At 34.3% G+C, this 21503-nt stretch overlaps 1 protein-coding gene across 8 annotated transcripts in view; it reads right to left on the bottom strand.

Moving 5' to 3' along the window:
* Positions 1–21503, bottom strand: part of ATRX (ATRX chromatin remodeler) — a 308093-nt gene that overhangs the window by 227722 nt on the left and 58868 nt on the right. For 5 of the 8 annotated variants that reach the window (XM_019436157.2, XM_019436156.2, XM_053891478.1 and 2 more), the window contains 6 exons: positions 12992–13047; positions 12005–12057; positions 10986–11110; positions 8197–8310; positions 2040–2149; positions 337–404 (listed from right to left, as the gene is read on the bottom strand). In XM_019436157.2, coding sequence (XP_019291702.1) covers positions 337–404; positions 2040–2149; positions 8197–8310; positions 10986–11110; positions 12005–12057; positions 12992–13047 — 526 coding nt within the window. The remainder of the gene's footprint in view (positions 1–336; positions 405–2039; positions 2150–8196; positions 8311–10985; positions 11111–12004; positions 12058–12991; positions 13048–21503) is intronic. The other 3 variants (XM_053891475.1, XM_053891476.1, XM_053891477.1) reach the window with 3 other exon arrangements.

The following is a 21503-nucleotide window of genomic DNA, read 5'->3' as shown; positions in this document are numbered from 1 at the left end:
GTGTCTCCCTCTTTCCCTGCCCCTCTCCTGCTCACACTCACTCACTCTCTCTCTCTCTCTCTCTCTTTCAAAAATAAATAAACATTAAAAAAATTTAAAACAACTTAAAATTTCGTGCCAGGAATTTTAATAGTAAAGTTATTTGGATCATCTGCCTATTCTTTATTGGAAACTTAAAAGAGACATAAACTGAAGGTTTTGTGGAAAAAAATAACCTTCCATTAGATACATCAATGATGATACTATAAAAAATGGATCTAATAACATACTATGTAAGAATTTCCCCCCAAAAAGTAGACAGTACTGAATTTTAGCTCATCATGATTTATTACCTACCTACATTGTTCATCCATTCCATCAGAGTCACGGCTAATATCATCACTCATGTAATATTTAAAGCAATTCTATTAAAAGAAAAGGGGAAGGGGAAATTTTAAATTCAAAATGAGTAACATTCATAATGGACAAAAACTTTATTTTTAAGTCACTAAAAAAAAGTAAAGGGAGTGTGTGTGTGTGTGTGTGTGTGTGTGTGTGTGTTTTAGAGAATCAAAGCAAAAACATGGCACTGCCCAATGCTAGGGTAGTATTCTAATATTTCCAGACATAGAAATATCTCAAGAAAATTAATTCCTTGAAATAGATTTCCATATCATCAAGTACCACTATTCCTTATATAAAATTTATAGAAGATTTTGGTAAAGCAAATTTCTGATCTCATACAACTAGCTACTAAACCTCTACATAAAAACGTATTAGATGTTGCTGCTAATTAATGAATTTAATAGTCTTTACATATCAACAGCTACTATGTATACAGCTAAGCAACATTATCCTACATTAAGCTACATTCCCTTTAAATCTCAAGCCCTTATTATGGAAGACAGGAGGGATTACGCCCAATTTGAGAGAAAAGGCTAAGATTCATTACCATTAATATGTAAATAAATTTTCTAAAGTCATACAACTAGTTAAGAGCCAATGCTGGTATTCAAGTCCAAGTCCCACGGACTTTAAATTCCTTTTCACTAAGACTGGAAAAAGGTTAGGTTCCATGCCCAGTGTTGAAAAGTACTAATTACTGAATTGGGCTAGGCTCAACAGACTGGTCCTTGGAAAAACATCAATTATATATATAAGAGAAAGGAAATGCACATTACAAATCCAGGAATATAAAATTCAGCTACCACATTTGAAAACTAGAAGCTAAAACACATCCCATAAATAGGCTCCTGGCTAAACTGAATTCAAAGAATGGAGTAACACAAATTGCTAAAGGAGAAAGTAAATTTAGTCCATTTAAGTAGGTGTATATCAACAATTCAAATAATGAATGATCCAGAATTGGAATTCTGAGGAAAATCTGGTCTGCCCCTGCATTTCGAGGAGGCATTTTGTTGAGACACTAACACAGAATTAATCTTAGCGATAATGAGTTAGGGAAACCATAACCTTAATATTATAGATACTTAAAATTAACTCCAACGTATTACTAATAAAAGAATATACACAGAATGTTAAAACTGTCTTCAACACATATGAAGCATTTTTAATTCTATTATCTCCAACTTGTGACAAAACCTTGCCCCATGTGGAAAGCTTAGATTTGGTTAACTAGAATTCATAGGTTATAAAACACATGTGTACACACATAAACTCTTCAGATTTGCCAACACACCATGCTCCCCTTCACCTATCAGTCTTTGAATACCATGTTGCCTCTGCTGAAAATATGCTGAACCAATCCCACTGCACCAGGCTAATTTGTATTTATATTCCAGATATCAGCTTATATCATTCTCCATTATAAAGTCCCCCTACCCAACTCCAAATTACACAGGCTTCTGGTGTGTTCCCATAGTATTCCCCCTATCGTGTCACTTATTAGGCTTTTTGTAAGGTCTGTCTTCCCCACTACAGTTTAAGTCCTCCAAAGACAGAGACCATTTCCATCTTCTTCATCATTGTGAACCAAAAGTCTAACATATAGTAAGCATTCAAATATTTGTGGAATGAATTATAAACAGATGATTACATACCTTACAAATAAGTACTTGCAGTGAAGGATGTCTATAAATGGAATCTTTTTGAAAATGATTGACCTGCTGTCCACAAGCTGTGCAGCTCACAATCCCATGAAGCCCATCTTCTAGGAGAAAGGAGTGACCATTATTCACACATACACACACACATAAAAAAAGATATTTACTTTAGTCAGCATTGTGCTACTTTTACATTGGAAATTAAATACTTCAGAATCCTTAGAAAAGTGACATTTTGGCCACAAAAGGCTAATAATTTTATGGACTTACTAAAACATGACAACCTTAGCAAATTCTAGAACTAGAAATACTTATCTGTTTCCTTTAGATCCAAATCTTATTTCCCACAACAACTTGATAAAAACTCCATAAGAGAAGTTCTAAAAATAGGGATCAAGAGCTCTTTTTCATTTTGCTATTGCTTTGCAAATAAATTAATTATCAGTTCTTAATGAACAGGGAAGCAAGTGATATACATGTCTTTTGTAACCTTATACTTAAGTTAGATATGCCATTAATTTTTTATCCTTAAAATAAAAATATCTGCACAGACTCTTCCAGTATAGTGTGTGAAAACCTGATGATTTTAAATTACCAATTTCTTTCCTCAGATTACTTCAATACCATCCCCATCTCCCTCAGATTATTTCACTATAATTCCCATTAACCTGCCTTCTATGTCAATTTCACCATCCATTCCATATCAGCACGGTCTATTTCCAAATAAGGACAAATAAGACTTGCACATATATCTATCTTGGCAGCAAACCCTGAGAAAGACAGTGTTTGCAGGAAAACAGACTGAAGATAACCTAACATGACAAAGAGGAAACGTCTTCTGCCTTACTCTTGTCCCTAGTTCTGCCTTGAGCAGTGTTTCACAATCTAAGCTGAACATCAGAATCCTCTCTGAAGAAACTTTTTAAAAGCAGAGACAGCCATTACACCCCTAAACTTCTGAGAATCTCCTGCCCTTTTTTTTTTTTTTTTTTTAGTTTTATAGATGGTTCTGATGGGCAGCCAAGACCTTGATACAAGTAAGATGGTAGATTAGGATTCTAAACAGGCCAATAAAAACGCCTGCATTCACAAATAAAAAGATGATTAGAAGAATAATAAACTATATCTATATCTAAATAAAAGACAAAACAACACATATATTTCTCACCTTTTAATATTCTATTTTGGTTTTTTTCTTGCTCTTTATGTGCAAGACACCATGGACCCAAACATTATCACAAATATTCTTATTTGCAGAAGTTAAAAAAGTTTAACCAAGTTTTAAGGGCACCATCATACTTTTCCAGACAATATAGAAAATTTGAAGACTCACTATGTAAGTTGCTAATATTTTATTTTAAATCAAACTGTCCTACATCAGTGTTTGATCTTGAGGATTCATTCTGTATTTGTTTTAGTAGAAACAAATACACAGTGTACTTCATTTCAAATAATGATTGAATTCAGATATACTAACAAAAGCTAGAATATGAATATTCATCCAATGTTAACATAATAAATATTAAACATCTTCTATGTGCTTTTTGCACGTATATCACTCAATAATCAAAACTCGGTGATCCTTTGGAGAATTTCTCCCACATGTGCACAAAGAATCATATACACAATATTCATTGCAGCACTATTTAGGAAATTAGAAAACTTTGAAAATGAAAAATTCCATTTGGGATGTGGATAATGGTTTACTCATATAACAAAATTTTATACAGCGGTGGAAAATTAAAAAATAGATGTATGTTTTACTGATATGGCACACTTCAAAAGCAATGCTGAATGTGAAATGGTGCAAAAGAATATAGAGGACACTATTTTGTATATTTTTAAATAAAAAATAAATGCTTTGTGAATAAACATCTATAGGAAAAATATAAAAACGTGCATGAAAATAATACACACGCATATGAATAGAAACTTCAGAATAATCATTATTAGAGGGGTGGGAGGAGGAGGAAATAAAGGAGTAGGACTGAACCAGTATTTCATTTAAGGGAGATGTGAACCAAATACTGAATAATGGTGAAAGGTTACTTTTTGTACTTGTTTCTATATGCATATATTTTAAACTTTTATTTTTAGTTGTGAAATATCTTAATGGTTATAACATAGTGTAGAAATGGAAAAGAGGCATTTTCATTTCTGGGCTCAATACATTTTAATAGATTTAAATAAAACAAAAGTCTATAAAACATTAATTAAAAAACTGAAGATGACACAAAGAAATGGAAAAACATTCCATGCTAATGGATTGGAAGAACAAATATTGTTAAAATGTCTATACTACTCAAAGCAATCTACAGATTTCGTGCAATCTCTATCAAAATACCACCAGCATTTTCACACACTAGAACAAAGAATTCAAAAATTTATATGGAACCACAAAAGACCCTGAATAGCCAAAGCAATCTTGAAAAAGAAAAGCAAAGCTGAAGGTATCACAATTCCACACTTAAGTCATATTACAAAGTTGTAGTAATCAAAAGAGCATGGTACTGGCACAAAAACGGACACATACATCAATAGAACAGAACAGAAAACCCAGAAATCCGTAATTATATGGTCAATTAATCTTTGACAAAGCAAGAAAGAATATCCAGTGGAAAAAAGTCTCTTCAACAAATGGTGCTGGGAAAACTGGATATCTATATGCAAAGAATTAAACTGGACCACTTTCTTTCACCACACACAAAACAAACTAGTTGGCTCAGCCATTGGAGTATGCAACTCTTCATGTCAGGGTTATGAGTTCCAGCCCTTTGTTGGATACAGAGCTTACTTAAAAATAAAATCTTTAACAAAAAAAAAAAATCCTAGAAGAGAGCACAGGTACTAATGTCTCTTGACATGAGCTGTCACAACATTTTTCGAGATATGTCTGAGGCAAGGGAAATAAAAGCAAAAACAAACAAACAAACAAAACTATTGGGACTACATCAAAATAAAAAGCTTCTGCACAGCAAAGGAAACAACCAACAAAACTAAAAGACAACCTACAGAATGGGAGAAGATATTTGCAAATGACATATCCAATAAAGGGTTATTATCTAAAATATATAAAGAACTTCTAAAACTCAACACTCAAAAAACAAATAATCTATTTAAAAAATGGGCATAGGTCATGAACAGACATTTTTCCAAAGAAGATGTTCAACAGACACATGATCCAGATGTTCAACAGACACATGAAAAGACATTCAACATCACTCAGGGAAATGCAAATCATAATAAATACAATGGGCTATCATCTCACATCTGTCAGAATGGTTAAAATCAAAAACACAAGAAAAAAAGTGTTGACAAGGATGCAGAGAAAAAGGAACCCTCTTGCACTGTTGGTGGGAATGCAAACTGGTGCACCCACTGTGGAAAACAGTATGGAAATTCATCAAAAGTTAAAAATAGAACTACCCTACGATCTAGTAATCACACTATTGGGTATTTACCCCCAAAATACAAAAAAAAAAACACCCACTAATTCAAAGAGACACATGTACCCCTGTTTATAGAAGCATAATTTAAAATAGCCAAATTATGTAAGCAGCCCAAGTTTCCACTGATAGATGAATGGATAAAGAAGATATGGTATATATACATAATGGAATATTACTCAGCCATAAAAAAGAACGAAATCTTGCCATTTGCAATGACATGGATAGAGCTAGAAAGTATGATGCTAGACAAAGTAAGTCAGAGAAAAACAAATACCATATGATTTCACCCATATGAAGAATATAAGAGGAAAAAAATGAGCAAAAGAGAGAGAGAAACCAAGAAACAGACTCTTAGCTATAGAGAACAAACTAATGGTTACCAGAGGGGAGGTAGGTGCTAGGATTCATAAAATAGGTGATAGGGATTAAGGAGTATACTGGTCATGATAAGCACTGGGTGATGTATGAAACTGTTGAAACACTATATTGTATACCCGAAACTAAAATAACACCGTATATTAACTATACTGGAATGTGAAATAAAATAAAAAGAAATAAAAAGAAAAGAACAAAATTATTGTGCCAGATAGAAAAATCAGATGTAAAATAAACTTTCTAACAAAATGGGGGAAAGGATGTCAAAATAGGCTATGGTATTTTTTTTAAGTGTCTCCTGAAATGGTCCATATAGCTATATCTTTAGGTTTAATTTTGTTTCCAACCAATGTAAGATTACTTTATAAACAGTTTACTTTCTCGATCATTTCCTAAATTAGACTTCAATTATAGAATTAACTTTCCTAGGAAGTTTGAATATTAACTAGCAATTCAGTACCTAAGATCACTAGTTTATTCATACACGTGTATACTAGTAAACACAGTTAAATTTCCCGTGTGATTTCTGACAGCCTAAAGATGTAGCAAATCATTAAGACAAAAATTAACATGAGAGCTTTAGGTGCTACTATATGGCTATAAACATACATATTTCATTAACATGATATAAACATTACTACACAGAACACTCAATAAAATGTTCCAGAAACATACCAGCTCAGACCAAACACCAGCAGCACTGTGAAGTGGCATTAAGTACACCCTCCCCAACAACTATGGTTCTTTTTTCATTCTCCTTTTGGTCCTTACACACATTCTAGACACTGACTGCTCCAGAGTCCTTCCCAAAAGACACACTTAGATATTAATTTTGACACAATGCAGTACACTTAGTTATCTGTCCTCTAGACTCTTGCTACTGATCCCTACATCAATCACCTTCTACTTGCTGATTCTTGTTTTAAGAAAACTATTTAGGGGCGCCTGGGTGGCTCAGTCGGTTAAGCATCCAACTTCGCTCGGGTCACGATCTCACGGTTCATGGGTTCGAGCCCCGCGTCGGGCTCTGTGCTGAGAGCTCAGAGCCTGGAGCCTGCTTTGAATTCTGTGTCTCCCTCTCTCTCTGCCCCTCCCCTGCTCGTGCTCTCTCTCTCTCAAAAAATAAACATTAAAAAAATTAAAAAAAAAAAAAAACTATTTAGCTTTGGTGAGCTCTGTTGCTGCAATGACAGTTTCCCTACTATGAACTACATTCTCAATAAATCTTCCACATGCTTGAAAGGAGCAGAACACCCCCTTGTGGACAGAAGACTAAACAACATTCCCTTGATTTTCTCCAACAACCTAATGAATTATTTAATCTGACAAAATATATAACAAATACAGATATATTTTACTAATTCCATCAAGATAATCATGTAGCACTGAAATAATAATCTACACAAAATTTCACCAATATAACTACTATTCTATAATTTCACAAGTGAAATAATAAATATTAAACAGACATGCTGCCATTATACTTCTACTTAGAAATTTAGTGTCATGTTCTATTTTTTAGAGATTCATTCCTGTTATAGGCATAGATTCTGGCTCTGTAAATCTGCCCAAAAATACGGCACTATTTAAAAATCATGCAGAAACGAATGGGAAACATACTCCACTGACATAAATTTCTAAACGAATCCTCCTTATGCTAACTTTCTACAGATGATTAGCCAACATGGTGCATGTACAAGTGTGGGGGTAGACAGACAAAAGAAGAGATGGCTCAGACAGGTGGAGGGAAGGTTATAGCTCTAGCTCCCTTCTCCTTCCTACTCATCTCTACATTATCCTTACATCAATTGATCTCCAACTTTAATGTAGGAAAGAACAAAACGGGGCTCATTCTTGACATCAGCCCCAAAAATTCTAATGTGTTAGGAGTGGAGTCAAGGGATTTGCATTTTTAATAAGCACCCCAAACAACACTAATGCACAGGTAACTCTGTAAAACAATGTATTAGATATACATAAAGTTACCCGAAGGCCACAGGCAAGGTATTATCCAAATCTGAAATTCTTTCAGGGTGAGAGGGAACACATGGTATTTTGGCATATAGGCATTATAGAACTAACATGTATAAGGAGGAAATGCTAAGCTTCTTGAGATAACTTTATAGCCACTGAAGGCAAAGGTATTTTGATAAATGGTGTTTAACCTTTTCTGCTTCAGAGCTCAGAGAGAAACAGAAGTTATTTTTAAGTAGTGCTTTTAATAAACAATGGGCAGAAAAGTGGAGGTATTTTTAATGAGCACATCAGATTTTCCAATATGGTCATAAACAGCAATTTAAATTCATGTTTTCATTTTCACTTGTATTTACCTCCGCGTTTTTTGAGATTTTCAGTTTTCATTTTACTTCTGCTTCTAAATTCAGGCCCTTTAAAATCATCTTTGTCTTCATTCAGCACTGGCTCTGGTTGTACAATCACTGTACCTAGAATGATTTCATTTAAAAAACCATTACACATATTAAATGTGCAAGTGAAGTGCAAGACTTCAGTTCAGATAAAGCCAACATTGCTGGTACATAATTTTGTCTCTTTCAAGCTTTCAATACTTGTATAAGGACCTCTCAAGAGTAAATAAAACAGGGAAATATAAAAGGGCCAGGTGTCAGCAATCAGATTACTTATTGGAATATAATTAATAGAGTGGGGGTATTATGAACTGATTATAACAGAAATGTGTGAATAAAGTAGAAAGCTTCAGCCCAGTTCTGAATTTTTACACTATCACAAAAAACTGCGTTTGAGTATGAACACCCATGCTAAGTTCCAAAAGAGTTTATACAACAGAAGGACCAGAAGGAAAATTTTAAAACGACATCCTATTCTTCTCATAATACAAATCACAAACTCAGAAAAAGATTTTTAAGGGTTTTTTTTTATATCGCTTTGGGGGAGGATAGTGGGAGGCAATGCAAGAAGTTAATTCTGCTATTACTGCTATACCTATTCTGAGGCATTTCCCAACAAGTATGTCAAAGTTTCAGTACCCTGAAAAGTCCTTAAAGAGTCTTAAACAGAAGACTGCCTTAAGATACTTAAGTTCAAGTGCTCTAACAATAAGCTGTAGAATGAGATCAATTGTTGATTTCTATGGAATAACTTAGAAAGAATGTACTCTCTTAGATACAAAACACATAAACTGAGAAGACAGGTTGTTAATTTAAGTTTTCATTATAATCTCTCAAGAGCAAATAAAGCAGGAGCATAGTAAAAAAGGGTCCAGGTCTCACGTTTACCTACATTGCTGGGCTTAGTAATTGGGCATTATTGGCAATAATTAAGAAAGTAAAACCTGGTAGCTGTCAGGGGTGGTCTCCCTGAAATACGGGCCTATATTATTCAGCAAGCAAGTAGATTTTGGCAAGGTAGAGCCTCTAGTTATATGTATTTCTGAGTCTCCATAAAAAAAGGTGGAGGCAAGCAGGCATAGAGGACTGAGTTTTACAAACTAGTGAATTTAAATAATCTACACACAAAAAAAACTTTATTTACAATAACCATTTCACATATATACTCTCAGAGAAGCCATGGCATTTGAAAAGCTAAAGATTTATAATTAACAAAAAATAGAATTATTTCTGAAGATTCTTCTCTAAATGGAAGCAAAGCAATAGAGTAGAAAGAATACTCCCTAGCTTTGGATTCAGGCAGACCTGGGTTCAAATCTTAGTTTCTCAATTTAAAGCTGAAAAAGTACCTTGAGCTCTGAATTTGTTCCTTAATCTCTACAAGTAGAAACAACTACCTTACAGTATTGGTCTGCAGATTAAATGAGTTAGTTCTATAAGAGTCTGGTACCTATATATACTCAATACACTATAAAAATAATTATCATCACCCAAATTCTACCTTATGAAACAGGTCTATTTTTGGTTTGGTGGAAGAGAATTATGCTTAATTTCAGGTTAGAAACATCCCATACTTTCTTCCACAGTATCATTTAAAGAAAGATTTGAATTCCTATTTCTTAGCTCACCCAGTGGCCATCGTAAGGACTCCCAGTGACAACCACTGGGAATGTAACGATCCAAGGTGAGTCACTGCCTATGGGACTCACACTCCCATATTAGCTATTTCTGCCCTAAGCCACCAACCATTGCGTAAAATTGTCATAAATGATATGCAAAGCCAAGTAAATGGTAGGCCCACCAATTTTCCTTCTATCTCTCTTCTTCCTTTCATTCATTCCTTTTCCTTATTTCACTTCTCATCTACTATAACTCCTAATTTGTCCTGGTCAAGCAATTTCTTATGCTCCTTCCCACAATTTTTTTAAGCTTTCATAATCAAAATCTGGGTCACAAAAATATAAATGTAGACAGAGAACAAAGTTTAGTAAACACTACTATAAATGATCTGTGAGGATAAATTTGAAAAATCTGCTAAGAGCCTTAAACATATTAATAAAGAAAAAATATTGAAACTTTTGACTCTGAAACACCATGAAATTACCAAGACCTTTATCATTACTCTTATCATATAATCATACTGCTCTCAGACTTGGGCTATGAAACTTCCAAGATTTTCATTTGGCTTTTTCTTACCTCAATCTAAAGAATGAGGTTTTTAAGATCAGAACTGCAACAGTTGAAAGGTATGTGACAAGACTTTTTAAAGAGATAAAAGTTAAAAAAAAATACATCTAAATCTATCTTTGATAATTAACTTCAGCTTTTAGTCTTAGAGAATTTAAGAATGCAGTAAGATTAAACCAGACTTTAAATGTCTTTTTAAAGTTTTCAGAATATTATGTTTTCCTATATAGCAAGCATATTTAAATTTGAACCAAAACTTAGTTTAAACTTTTAAACTAACTTCCACATTCAAATATTATTTGGAAACTAAAATCCCTTTTCTAAAACCCAATGGAAAGAGGAAATAAGTTTTATTCTTTTTCAGAGCTGACTGCAGTCTAAGTTTTTAACCTCAATAACATACATTATCATTACCATTCTAATACATCTCCAGACCACCACTATTAAGATGCTAGTTTTGTTCCCTTACACACAGCTAAACAATAATCAAGTTCTTAATTTTATAATAACGACATTTAAAAACACATTTCAACTTTAACTTCATATGAAAAATTAATACACATTACCTTTTGGCAAGCTTTGCATAGTAATATCATTTTCTGAATTTTCATTAGAAGCATCTTCATTTACAGTTTCATCCAAAGGTTTTTCATCATCAGATTCAACATACTTTGTCACAATTGAAGGTTTCCTATGAAAGAATTAAGTCCACAGAATTATGGGCATTTCTTACAATTGGAAAACTACCCAAAGAACATGTTATATTGAACAGTGGCTCTTAACCAGAAATACACATCAGACTCACCTGGGGAAGCACACATCTCTGTACTGTATTACAGAAAATTAGGACTCAGTAGGTCTGGGGTAGGACCATGGTATGTTCATTCTGAAAAAGCTCCCAGGGGGATCATGAAGGGAACTCCTCTTTAAAAATCACCACTTTAGAGAATAAGTTAATAACAAGCAAGTTGTGTTTATTAAGAGACATTCCCACTGGTAAGAGACAACAAATGCCCAATACAATAAACTGTGAACTTCTAATCAAATCTATACTCCACAGTATATTATGCTTTATAGTATGATTGGAAGTAGTTTCGGTCATTATGTACAATTTGTTTTGACAATTTAACATAGGAAAGTATTTTTACCACTCTTTGATCTTCTTATAACTTCCTCATAATTATAATGGCTATCCTTCCCCATCCTGAACAATTTCACATAATCCTAAAAAACGCATTATTGCCTCATGAGGTATTCATTTCATTTTCTCCTCTGTCCTTTGAGCACATATATATATGATCTAAAAGAAATAATCTATGTTTTGCAAGGGCCACTAATGCATAATAAATCTTCCTTGGAAAATTCCAGTAAATTTCAAAGTAAGAATGAATCAATAACTGAAGTTAATTGATGGATACAAGAGGATTCATTACACTATACTGTCCAGTTTTTAATGTGTACATTTATATAAAACAGTTTACTTAATTAGAACAAGAGTGCTTGAAATAAGTTTAGAAAAGATTATTATTCTTAGAAAAAGAAAATAAAACATCCTGAAAACTTTTTCCCTTCAGTATCAACCAACCTTTTTGATCGTGACGATCCCGATGATTTGGATTTTTCCGAAGAGCTAGCTCCCTAAACGTGAGAAATAAATTTAAAAGTGAATACAATTATCAAAGAAACATCCCTACAATTAACTATTTCCCTTTACCAAGATCTCTGATATAGTGATATAAATAGTATTACTTTTATGCCTAAAATACTTTTATAAAAGGAACTTCAAAAACTAATTCATTTATTCTCAGGCTTCCTTAGATTAAGATTAATTTTCTGGTTCATTTTTTAAATTAAATTATTACTGTTGAATTTTGTAGGGTAGGTAAGAATGCACTGCTATATCATGATTTTTGCCCAAGTCAACAAAGACAAAATAAAGGTATAGAAGTAATCAGATCACAACAGACAGGGAGTTTTGAGGATGTAAAAAAATGTGTCATTTTCTCTATCCCAACATATGGCACAAAGTACCTTCTATGATTCTCTTTGAGATACTAAATTTACCTTCATTGTGCCAGTAATAATCAGTATATTTCTTGAATTAAATTTTTTATACTAAGTGGAAAAAAATCTCAAAACTATGCCTGGGTATCCCAGGTAAAGGACCTCAGAATGGGTTCCTATAATAATGCTTAAGATACTCTAAATATCCAGTCTTGAGAACTCTCAGAACCATGGAGTCATGTTCATAAACAATCACCTTGAGTGTCACTACTGCAATATAATAACGTTCAAATACCTATCTGTTAGCAAGCCTTTAGTTGTCTAACTTTAGGTATATTGCTAAAGTGAAATACACAACTTTAGGTATATTGCTAAAGTGAAACACACAATAATAAAAACAATGAACACCTTCTAAAAATAAACAACTACCCAAAATGAAGTATCATAATACTTGGGTATAACAATAAACTTAAACACATGCATGTACTAAACAGAAGCAATTTGATGATATACACTCTAGTTATTAATAATTAATAAATATATTTTAAATGTTTCAAATTAGTCTCACCTCTTCCTTGCTGTTTTCCATCATATCTGAGTTATTTCCAGAACCACTGTTTTTTTCTTAAAAGAGAAGAAATAAAAACTTTATTTATCTCTTCAAAGCATCATGAAACAGAACACCAATATCTGCAACTCCGTAAACCCATTCTTCAATCTATGAAGTACAACAGTACTAGTAATACATTATTCACATTAAAATATTCCTAAAAGAAACCTTCTTACACTGTTGGTGAGAATGCAAAATGGTGCAGCCACTCTGGAAAATAGTATGGAGATTCCTCGAAAAGTTAAAAAAAAGTTTTTAAAAAGTTAAAAATACGACCCAGCAATTAATTGTACTACTAGGTATTTACCCAAAGGATACAAAAATACAGATTTGAAGGGGTACATGTACCCTGATGTCTGTAGCAACATTATTAACAATAATCAAACTAAGGAAAAACCCCAAATGTACATGTACACACACACACACACACACACACACACACACACACACACACACACGAATACTACTCAGTCATCAAAAAGAATGAAATCTTCCCATTGACATCAATATGGATGGAACTAGAGTAATATTATGCTAAGCCAAATAAATCAGAGAAAGACAAATACCACATGATTTAACTTCTATGTGGAATTTAAGAAACAAAACAGATGAACACAGGGGAAGGGGGAAAAAGAGAGAGAGAAGCAAACCATAATTCAGAGAATAAACTGAGGGTTGATGGAGGGAGGTGGGTGAGGGATAGGCTAAATGTGTGATGGGGATTAAGGAGGGCACTTGCTATTATGAGCACTGGGTGTTATATGTAAGTGATGAATCACTAAATTCTACTCCTGAAATCATTATTACACTATATATTAACTAACTAGAATTTAAATAAAAATTTAAGAAAGAAAAAAATATTCCTAGAAGAATATTCTCACTAGAATCACTCTCTTATCACACTAACTCCTTCTTAAAAAGCACTAAATTTCTAAAAATAGTAGTTTGGCATCAAAACACTTCCTACTGTAATTTTCTTTTTTTTAAGTTTATTTATTTACTCTGAGAGACAGAGACAGCACAAGTGGGGGAGGGGCAGAGAGAGAGAGAGAGAGAGAGAGCAAGAGAAAGAATCCCAAGCAGACTCCATGCTGCCAGCACAAAGCCCAAGGTGGGGCTCAAACCCACGAAACCATGAGATCATGACCTGGACCAAAACTATGAGATCATGACCTGAGCCAAAACCAAGACTCAGACGCTTAACTGAGCCACCCAGGCGCCTCCTTACTGTAATATTCTAAGATATCTTCTCTTAAAAGAAAACTTAACCTCTATCTTCTACTAACAATAAAATCATATTATTTCCCTTCACCTAAGACAATGGAAAAATAACAAACCTAAAGGAAGCAGAGGAAAATAAATAATAAAGATGAGAGCTAAAGTTAATGAAATAGAATTAGGAAAATAAAAATCACTGAAACCAAAAGTTAGTTCTTTGAAAAGCTGAATGAAATCAACACACCTGAATCTAAATTGACAAAGAAAAAAGAGAAAAATTCAAATTACTGGAATCAGAAAGTAAAGAGGGACATTACTATTTACCTTAAAGAAATAAAAGGATTATAAAAAAATATCATGACCAATTTAAGGCCAAAATATTAGATAACAAAATATGGAAAAGTTCCTAAACACACACAAGCTAACAAAACTGACTAAAGAGAGTGTGAATAGATTTATAACTGAAGAGCCTGAATTAGTAATCAAAAAACTACCAACAAAGAAAAAGCAAAGGTCCAGATGTCTTCACCACTGAAATATATCAAGCATTCAAAAAAAGTATTCTTGATGCACCTGAGTGGCTCAGTCAGTTAAACATCTGACTCTTGATTCTAGTTCAAGTCATGATCTCCTGGTTCGTGGGTTTGAGCCCCACATCAGGCTCTGTGCTGACAGTACAGAGCGTGCTTGTGATTCTCTCTCTTTCCCTCTCTCTGGCCCTTCCCTGTTCACACACTCTCTCTCTCAAAATAAACAAACATAAAAAGAAAGAATTTTTTCACAAACTATTCCAATAAAAAAAGGTGGGATACTTCCAATAAAAAAAGTATGGGATACTCATACATGTATATGGAGACCAGTATCATACCAAAACCAGAAAAGTTACCACAAAAAGAGAAATCTACAGAACACTATCACAAATACAGACAGAAAAGTCCTCAACAAAATACTGGCACACTTCAGAATAAAAGACAAGTCTTTCTCCCACAGACTAGGAGAAAACATCTGCACAAGATCTATCTGATAAAGGACTATTATCTAAAAGATACAAAGAACTCAACAATAATAAACAACATGATTAGAAATGGGCAAAGATCTGAAGATATCTTACCAAAGACGGAACACAGGTGTCAAATAAGCATATGAAAAGATACTCTACATCATATGTCATGAAGGAACTAGAAATTAAAACAATCAGATAACACTGCAAAAACAATCAATGGACAAATGCAGAACGCTGACAACACCAAATGCTGGTGAGGATGTGGAGCAACAGGAATTCCCATTTGACTACTGTTGGGAATGTAAAAATGGTACAACCACTTTGGAAGATATTAGGGCAGTTTCTTACAAAACTAACCATTCTCTTATCATATGATCCAGCAATCACACTCCTTGATATTTATTCAAAAAAAGATGAAAATGAAGTCCACTCAAAAACCTGCATATGGTTGCATCTGGGTGGCTCAGTCGGCTAAGTATTCAACTTTGGCTCAGGTCATGATCTCATAGTTCAGGAGTTCCAGCCCTGCATTGGGCTCTCTACTGTCAGGGCAGAGCCTGCTTCAGATCCTGTCTCCCTGTCTCTCTGCCCCTTCCCAGCTCTCTCATGCAGGCACTCTCTTGCTCTCGCTCTCTCTCTCAAAAAAAAAAAAAAAACATTAACAATCTGCACACAGATGCTTATAAACACCTTTATTTTACATAAACAACCTTGGTAATTTATATAAACATTTTATAGGTAGCTTCATTCATAACTGTCAAAATACAGAAACAACCAACATATCTTTCAGAAGGTGAATGGGATAAACTAACCGTGGTACACCCAAACAATGGAGTATTATTCAGCACTAAGAAGAAATGACCATGCAGCCATGAAAAGAGATGGAGGAAACAAATGCACATTACCAAGTGAAAGAACCCAATCTGAAGCAGCCAACTATGTGACACTCTGGAAAAGGCAAAAGTATGAAAACAGTGGCTGCCAGGAGTTAAGGGGGAAGGAAGAATGGATAGATGGAACAGAGAATTTTTAGTGCAGTGAAACCAACCTGTATATTATTAGGGTAGATCCATGTCATTACACATTTCTCAAAATCCTTAGAATGTACAACACCCAGAGTGAAATCTAATGCAAACTCTGCATTCTGGGTGATCATGACTTGTCAGTGTAGGCGCATCAATTGCAACAAATGTACAGCTGTGGTGCAGCCTATTGACAGTGGGGGAAGCTGTGCATGTATGGGGAGAAAGACATAGGAAATCCTGCACTTTCCATTCCACTTTTCTGTGAACTTGAAACTGCTCTCAAAAGTAAAATCTATTTTAAAAGACCCTAAAAAAAGGGATCATCCTCACCTATCTACAAAATACTCACAGGTTAACACCATACTAAGTGGTGAAAAACTGAATACTTTCCTAAGATCAGAAATAAGAAAGAAAATTCACTCTTGCCACTTATATTCAATATTGTAATGGAGTAGCCAGAGCGAGTTGTCAAGAGAAAGAAATAAAAGGCAGTAAGATTGAAAAGGAAGAAGTAAAACTATCTCTCTTAGGAGTTGACATTATCATATATATAGAAAATCTGTGGAATCCACCAAAAAACTATCAGAACTAGTAAAAGAGTTCAGAAAGACTGAAAATACTAGAACAGGGGCGCCTGGGTGGCTCAGCTGTCTGACTTCGGCTCAGGTCATGATCCCATTGCTCACAGGTTTGAGCCCTGCATCGAGCTCTGTGCTAACAGCTCAGAGACTGGAGCCTGCTTGGGATATTGTGTGTCTCTCTCTGTCCCTCCTCCATTCACGCTGTCTCTCTCTCTCTCTCAAAATAAATAAATAAACAAAAAAAAAAAGAAAAATACAAAAATATACAAATATCAATTGTATTTCTATTCACTTGTAAAACATGACCTAAAAATAAAGAAAACAACCCAACTTAACATTAAGATGGCTATACTCCTCAAACTGATCTACCCACCTATGCAAACCCTGTCAGAATCCCAGCTGACTTCTTTCTAGAAATTGACTAGCTCATTTTAAAATTCACATAAAATTAAACAGGAAAAGCCAAAACAACCTTCAAAAGGAAAAACAAATAGGAAGACTCACAATTTCAAAACTTAGTGTAAAACAATTTTAATTAATACAGTGCAATACTGGCTAAAGGATAGACATACAGATCAGTCAGAAAACATTGAAAGTCCAGAAATAAAACCACATATCTATGGTCAACTGATTTTCAATAAGGATGCCAAGACCCTTCGGTGGGGAAATAGAATCTTTTCAACAAATGATGCTAGTAGCATAACTATGTGTCCACATGCAAAAAATGAACCTAGAGCCCTGCCTCACTCCACATACAAAAGTTAACTACAGGGGCGCCTGGGTGGCTCACTCAGTTTAGCGTCCCACTCTTGACTTCGGCTCAGGTCATGATTTCACAAGTTCATTGAGTTCAGATAAAGCCCTACATCCCGCTCTGCACTGACAGACTGGAGCGTGCTTGGGATTCTGTCTACCTCTCTCTCTGCCTCTCCCCCACTTGCTCGCGCTCCCTCTCTCTCTCTCTCTCAAAATAAATAAAAATAAACTTTAAAAAAAGTTAACTCCAAATGCATCAAATACGTAAATATAAAAGCTAAAGCTATAAAACTCTTAGAAGAAAATACAGGGGCAAATCTTTATGACTTCAGATTTAGTAATGGATTCTTAGATATGACAACAAAAACATGAGCAACAAAAGGAAAATTAGATTACTTAGACTTTATCTAAATTAAAAGCTTTTGTGTTTCAAAGAACATCATCAAGAAAATGAAAGACAACCAATAAAATGAGGGAAAAAATTTGCAAATCATATGTTTGATCCAAGTTTCCACTGAAAGATGAACAACAAACTAAATACGCTACATACATATAATGGAATACTATTTGGCCTTAAAAAGGAAGGACAGAGGGGCACCTGGTTGGCTCAGTCGGTTAAGCACCAGCTTTGGCTCAGGTCATGATCTCACGGTTCATGAATTCGAGCCCCACGTCAGGCTCTGTGCTGACAGCTCAGAGCCTGGAGCCTGCTTCAGATTCTGTGTCTCCCTCTCTCTCTGCCCCTCCCCTGCTCACGCTCTGTCTCTGTCTCTCTCTCAAAAGGAAATAAACATTAAAAAGAAAAAAAAAAACTTAAAAAATGGGAAGAACATCTGGATACAGGCCACAACACTGATGAACCTTGAAGGCATTATGCTAAGTAAAATAGAACATCTGGATACAGGCCACAACATTGAAGGCATTATACTAAGTAAAATAAGCCAGACACAAAAGGACAAAACCTGTAGACCCCTCCCACTTATAGGAGGAGCCTAAAGTAGTCAAATTCATAGAGACAGAATGTAGAATGGTGGTTGCCAGAGGCTGGGGGAGAGAGGATTGGAAAGTTACTGCTTAATGGGTACAGAGTTTCATTTGATGAAGATGAAACATTCTGGAGATGGATGGTGATGATGTTTGCACAACCATGTGAATGTACTTAATGCCAGAGAATCGTACACTTAAAACTGGTTAAAATGGTAAATTTTATCATAATAAAAAGTCTGGATATATAAAGAATTCTTACAAATCAACGATAAAAAAACAAATACCCAATTAAAAATTGGGCAAAGGATCTGAAAAGACAATTCTCCAAGGAAAATATATACAAATTACCAGTAAGCACATGAAAATATAGTCATCATCAGTCATCAGGCAAATGACAACCAAATCCAAAATGAGACACTACTTCACATGCACTAGGATAGCTAAAATCAAAAAGTCTGATAGTATTGTTGGCATAGATACAGAGAAATCAGAATCCTCATATGTTGCTGGTGGGAATGTAAAGTGGTGCAGCCACTTTGGAAAACATTTTGGCATTTCCTCAAAAGATTTAACATAGTTACCATATAACCTAGCAATTCCACTCCTAAGTATGTACTCAAGAAAAATGAAAATATACTGCCATACACAAACATGTTTACAAATGTTTACAGCAGCATTATTCATAATAGCCAAAATGTGGAAACAAGACAAATATCCATGAACAGATCAAACAAATGTCATATAAAAGAACATTATTTGGTCATAAAAAGGAATGAAGTACTAACTAACACATGCTACAACACAGATAAACCTTGAACACATTATACTAAGTGAAAGAAGCCAGTTAAAAAGGACCACATATTATACAATGCCACTGATAAGTCCAAAATAGGGAAATCCAAAAAGAAAGTAGATTAGTGGTGTTTAAGGTGGGGGGGGGGTGTTTCTTTTGAGGTGATACAAATGCTATAAAATTGACTGTGGTGACGGTTACACATATCTGTGAAATACTAAAACTGCTAAATTGTATACTTTAAATGGGTGAATTTTATGGTATATAAATTATATCTCAATAACTGTTAAAAGTGTTATTAGTCATTAAGGAAATGTTTTTTATGTGGTTTCACCCACAACAACATATCACTAAATCTCGACCAGCATATATAAAATTAAAAAGAAACTAGAGGTAACTCCAAATGCTGGTGTGGATGCAGAGAAACCGGATCACTCATACATTGCTTTGGCACTATTAAAATGGTGTGGCCCCTCTGGAAAACAGTTTATAGTTTAGGAGTGTCTTAAACATGTAATCATCATATGACCAACAAATTGCACTCTCAGGCATTTATCCTGGAGATGTGAAAATGTATGTTCACACAAATGTTCACCAGCAGTTATATTTGTAATAGCTCAAATATGGAATCAGCCCAGATGTCCTTTAACAGGTGAATGGTTAAGCAAACTGTAGTACATCCATACCATGAAACATCACTACACTGCAATAAAAAGGAAACAACTACAGATAATGCTACAATGCAGATGAATCTCTAGGGAATTAGGCTAAGTGAAAAAACTGAATCCCAACGTATATATACATAGGATTCCATTTATGTAACATGTTTTGAAATGGAGGACAGATTAGTAATTGCCAGGAATTAAACATAGGTAGGAGTCAGGCTAGAGAGGTTAGCATGATTATGAAAGGACAAGATGAGTAATCTGTGAGGGTGGATACACAACTGTGGCGGGGGTTGGGGGGGAGATTGTGAATTAATCCAAGTAACAGAATTGTACAAAACTTAATAAACCCACACAAGTACAAGGAAAACTGAGGAAATATGAATCAGACTGATAGATATCAATAGCTTGATTATAATAATATAGTTTGGTAAAATATTACCATTATGGGGGCAGTGGGCAAAGTGTATACAAGGGCTCTGTATTAGTTGTTAAAACTGCAAAAAACATTGCACGTGAATCTATAATTTTCTGAATATAAATGTCACTTTAAAAAACTGTCAGAAAACTAGGAATAGAGGGAAACATCTTCAATTTAATAAAGTGTATTTACAAAAACCTTATATAGGGAAAAAATAGTTAACATAGAGGGAGGGAGGCAAACCACAAGAGACTCTTAAATACAGAGAAGAAACTGAGGATGGATAGGGGGTGAGGGAAAATGGGTGATGGGGTATTGAGGAGGGCACTTGTTGGGACGAGCACTGGGTGTTGTATGTAAGCCAATTTAACAATAAATTATATTTTTAAAAAATTTTTTAAATAAAACCCCAAAAAAGATAACTATACAGTTTTATTGGAGAAAGGTTTTCAAGAGTAAGTGTTCTGTATACTTTTTATTTTTTAAGGTTTTCTATTCTAAGATGGATAAATTCTATTAGTCTGTCATCAAATTCACTGACACTTCTATTCCTACCTTTACTCTGTCAAGTACAATGATTTGTTGCTCAAAATTATATTTTTTAGTTCTATAATTTCAAAATGGGTTTTTATAGTTTTTATGTCTGTGCTAAGATTTCCTATATATGTCTGTTCATCATAAATGTATTTGCCTTTTTGTGCTTGTGCATAGTTTAAAAGCTGCTTTAATATTCTTGGCTGCTAATAGCAACATTTGAGTTGTCTGTAGACTGGTCTCTAATGATTACCTTTCTACTTTAGAACTTCTTCTATTGGATTGCATACTGTTCATTTTGAAAGATACAGTGAAGACACTGCATCCCATTATGTTCCTCCAGACAGTTGATATTTCTATTATTGGGAGATATTAGCTAAAATCAAACCCCAAAATGATTACCCTGTACTAAAAGCAACTAAAAGTTTTCTACTGTTCTTTTTAACCCTACCTGAGCTGCCTGTAATCTGGGCTGCACTTGAATAAT

Source organism: Panthera pardus, unplaced genomic scaffold (assembly GCF_024362965.1).
Source record: "Panthera pardus isolate Hobbes unplaced genomic scaffold, ASM2436296v1 HiC_scaffold_27, whole genome shotgun sequence".
Taxonomy (NCBI): domain Eukaryota; kingdom Metazoa; phylum Chordata; class Mammalia; order Carnivora; family Felidae; genus Panthera; species Panthera pardus.
The sequence above is the reverse complement of the archived record's forward strand: the minus strand, read 5'-3'. Positions and strand labels throughout refer to the sequence as shown.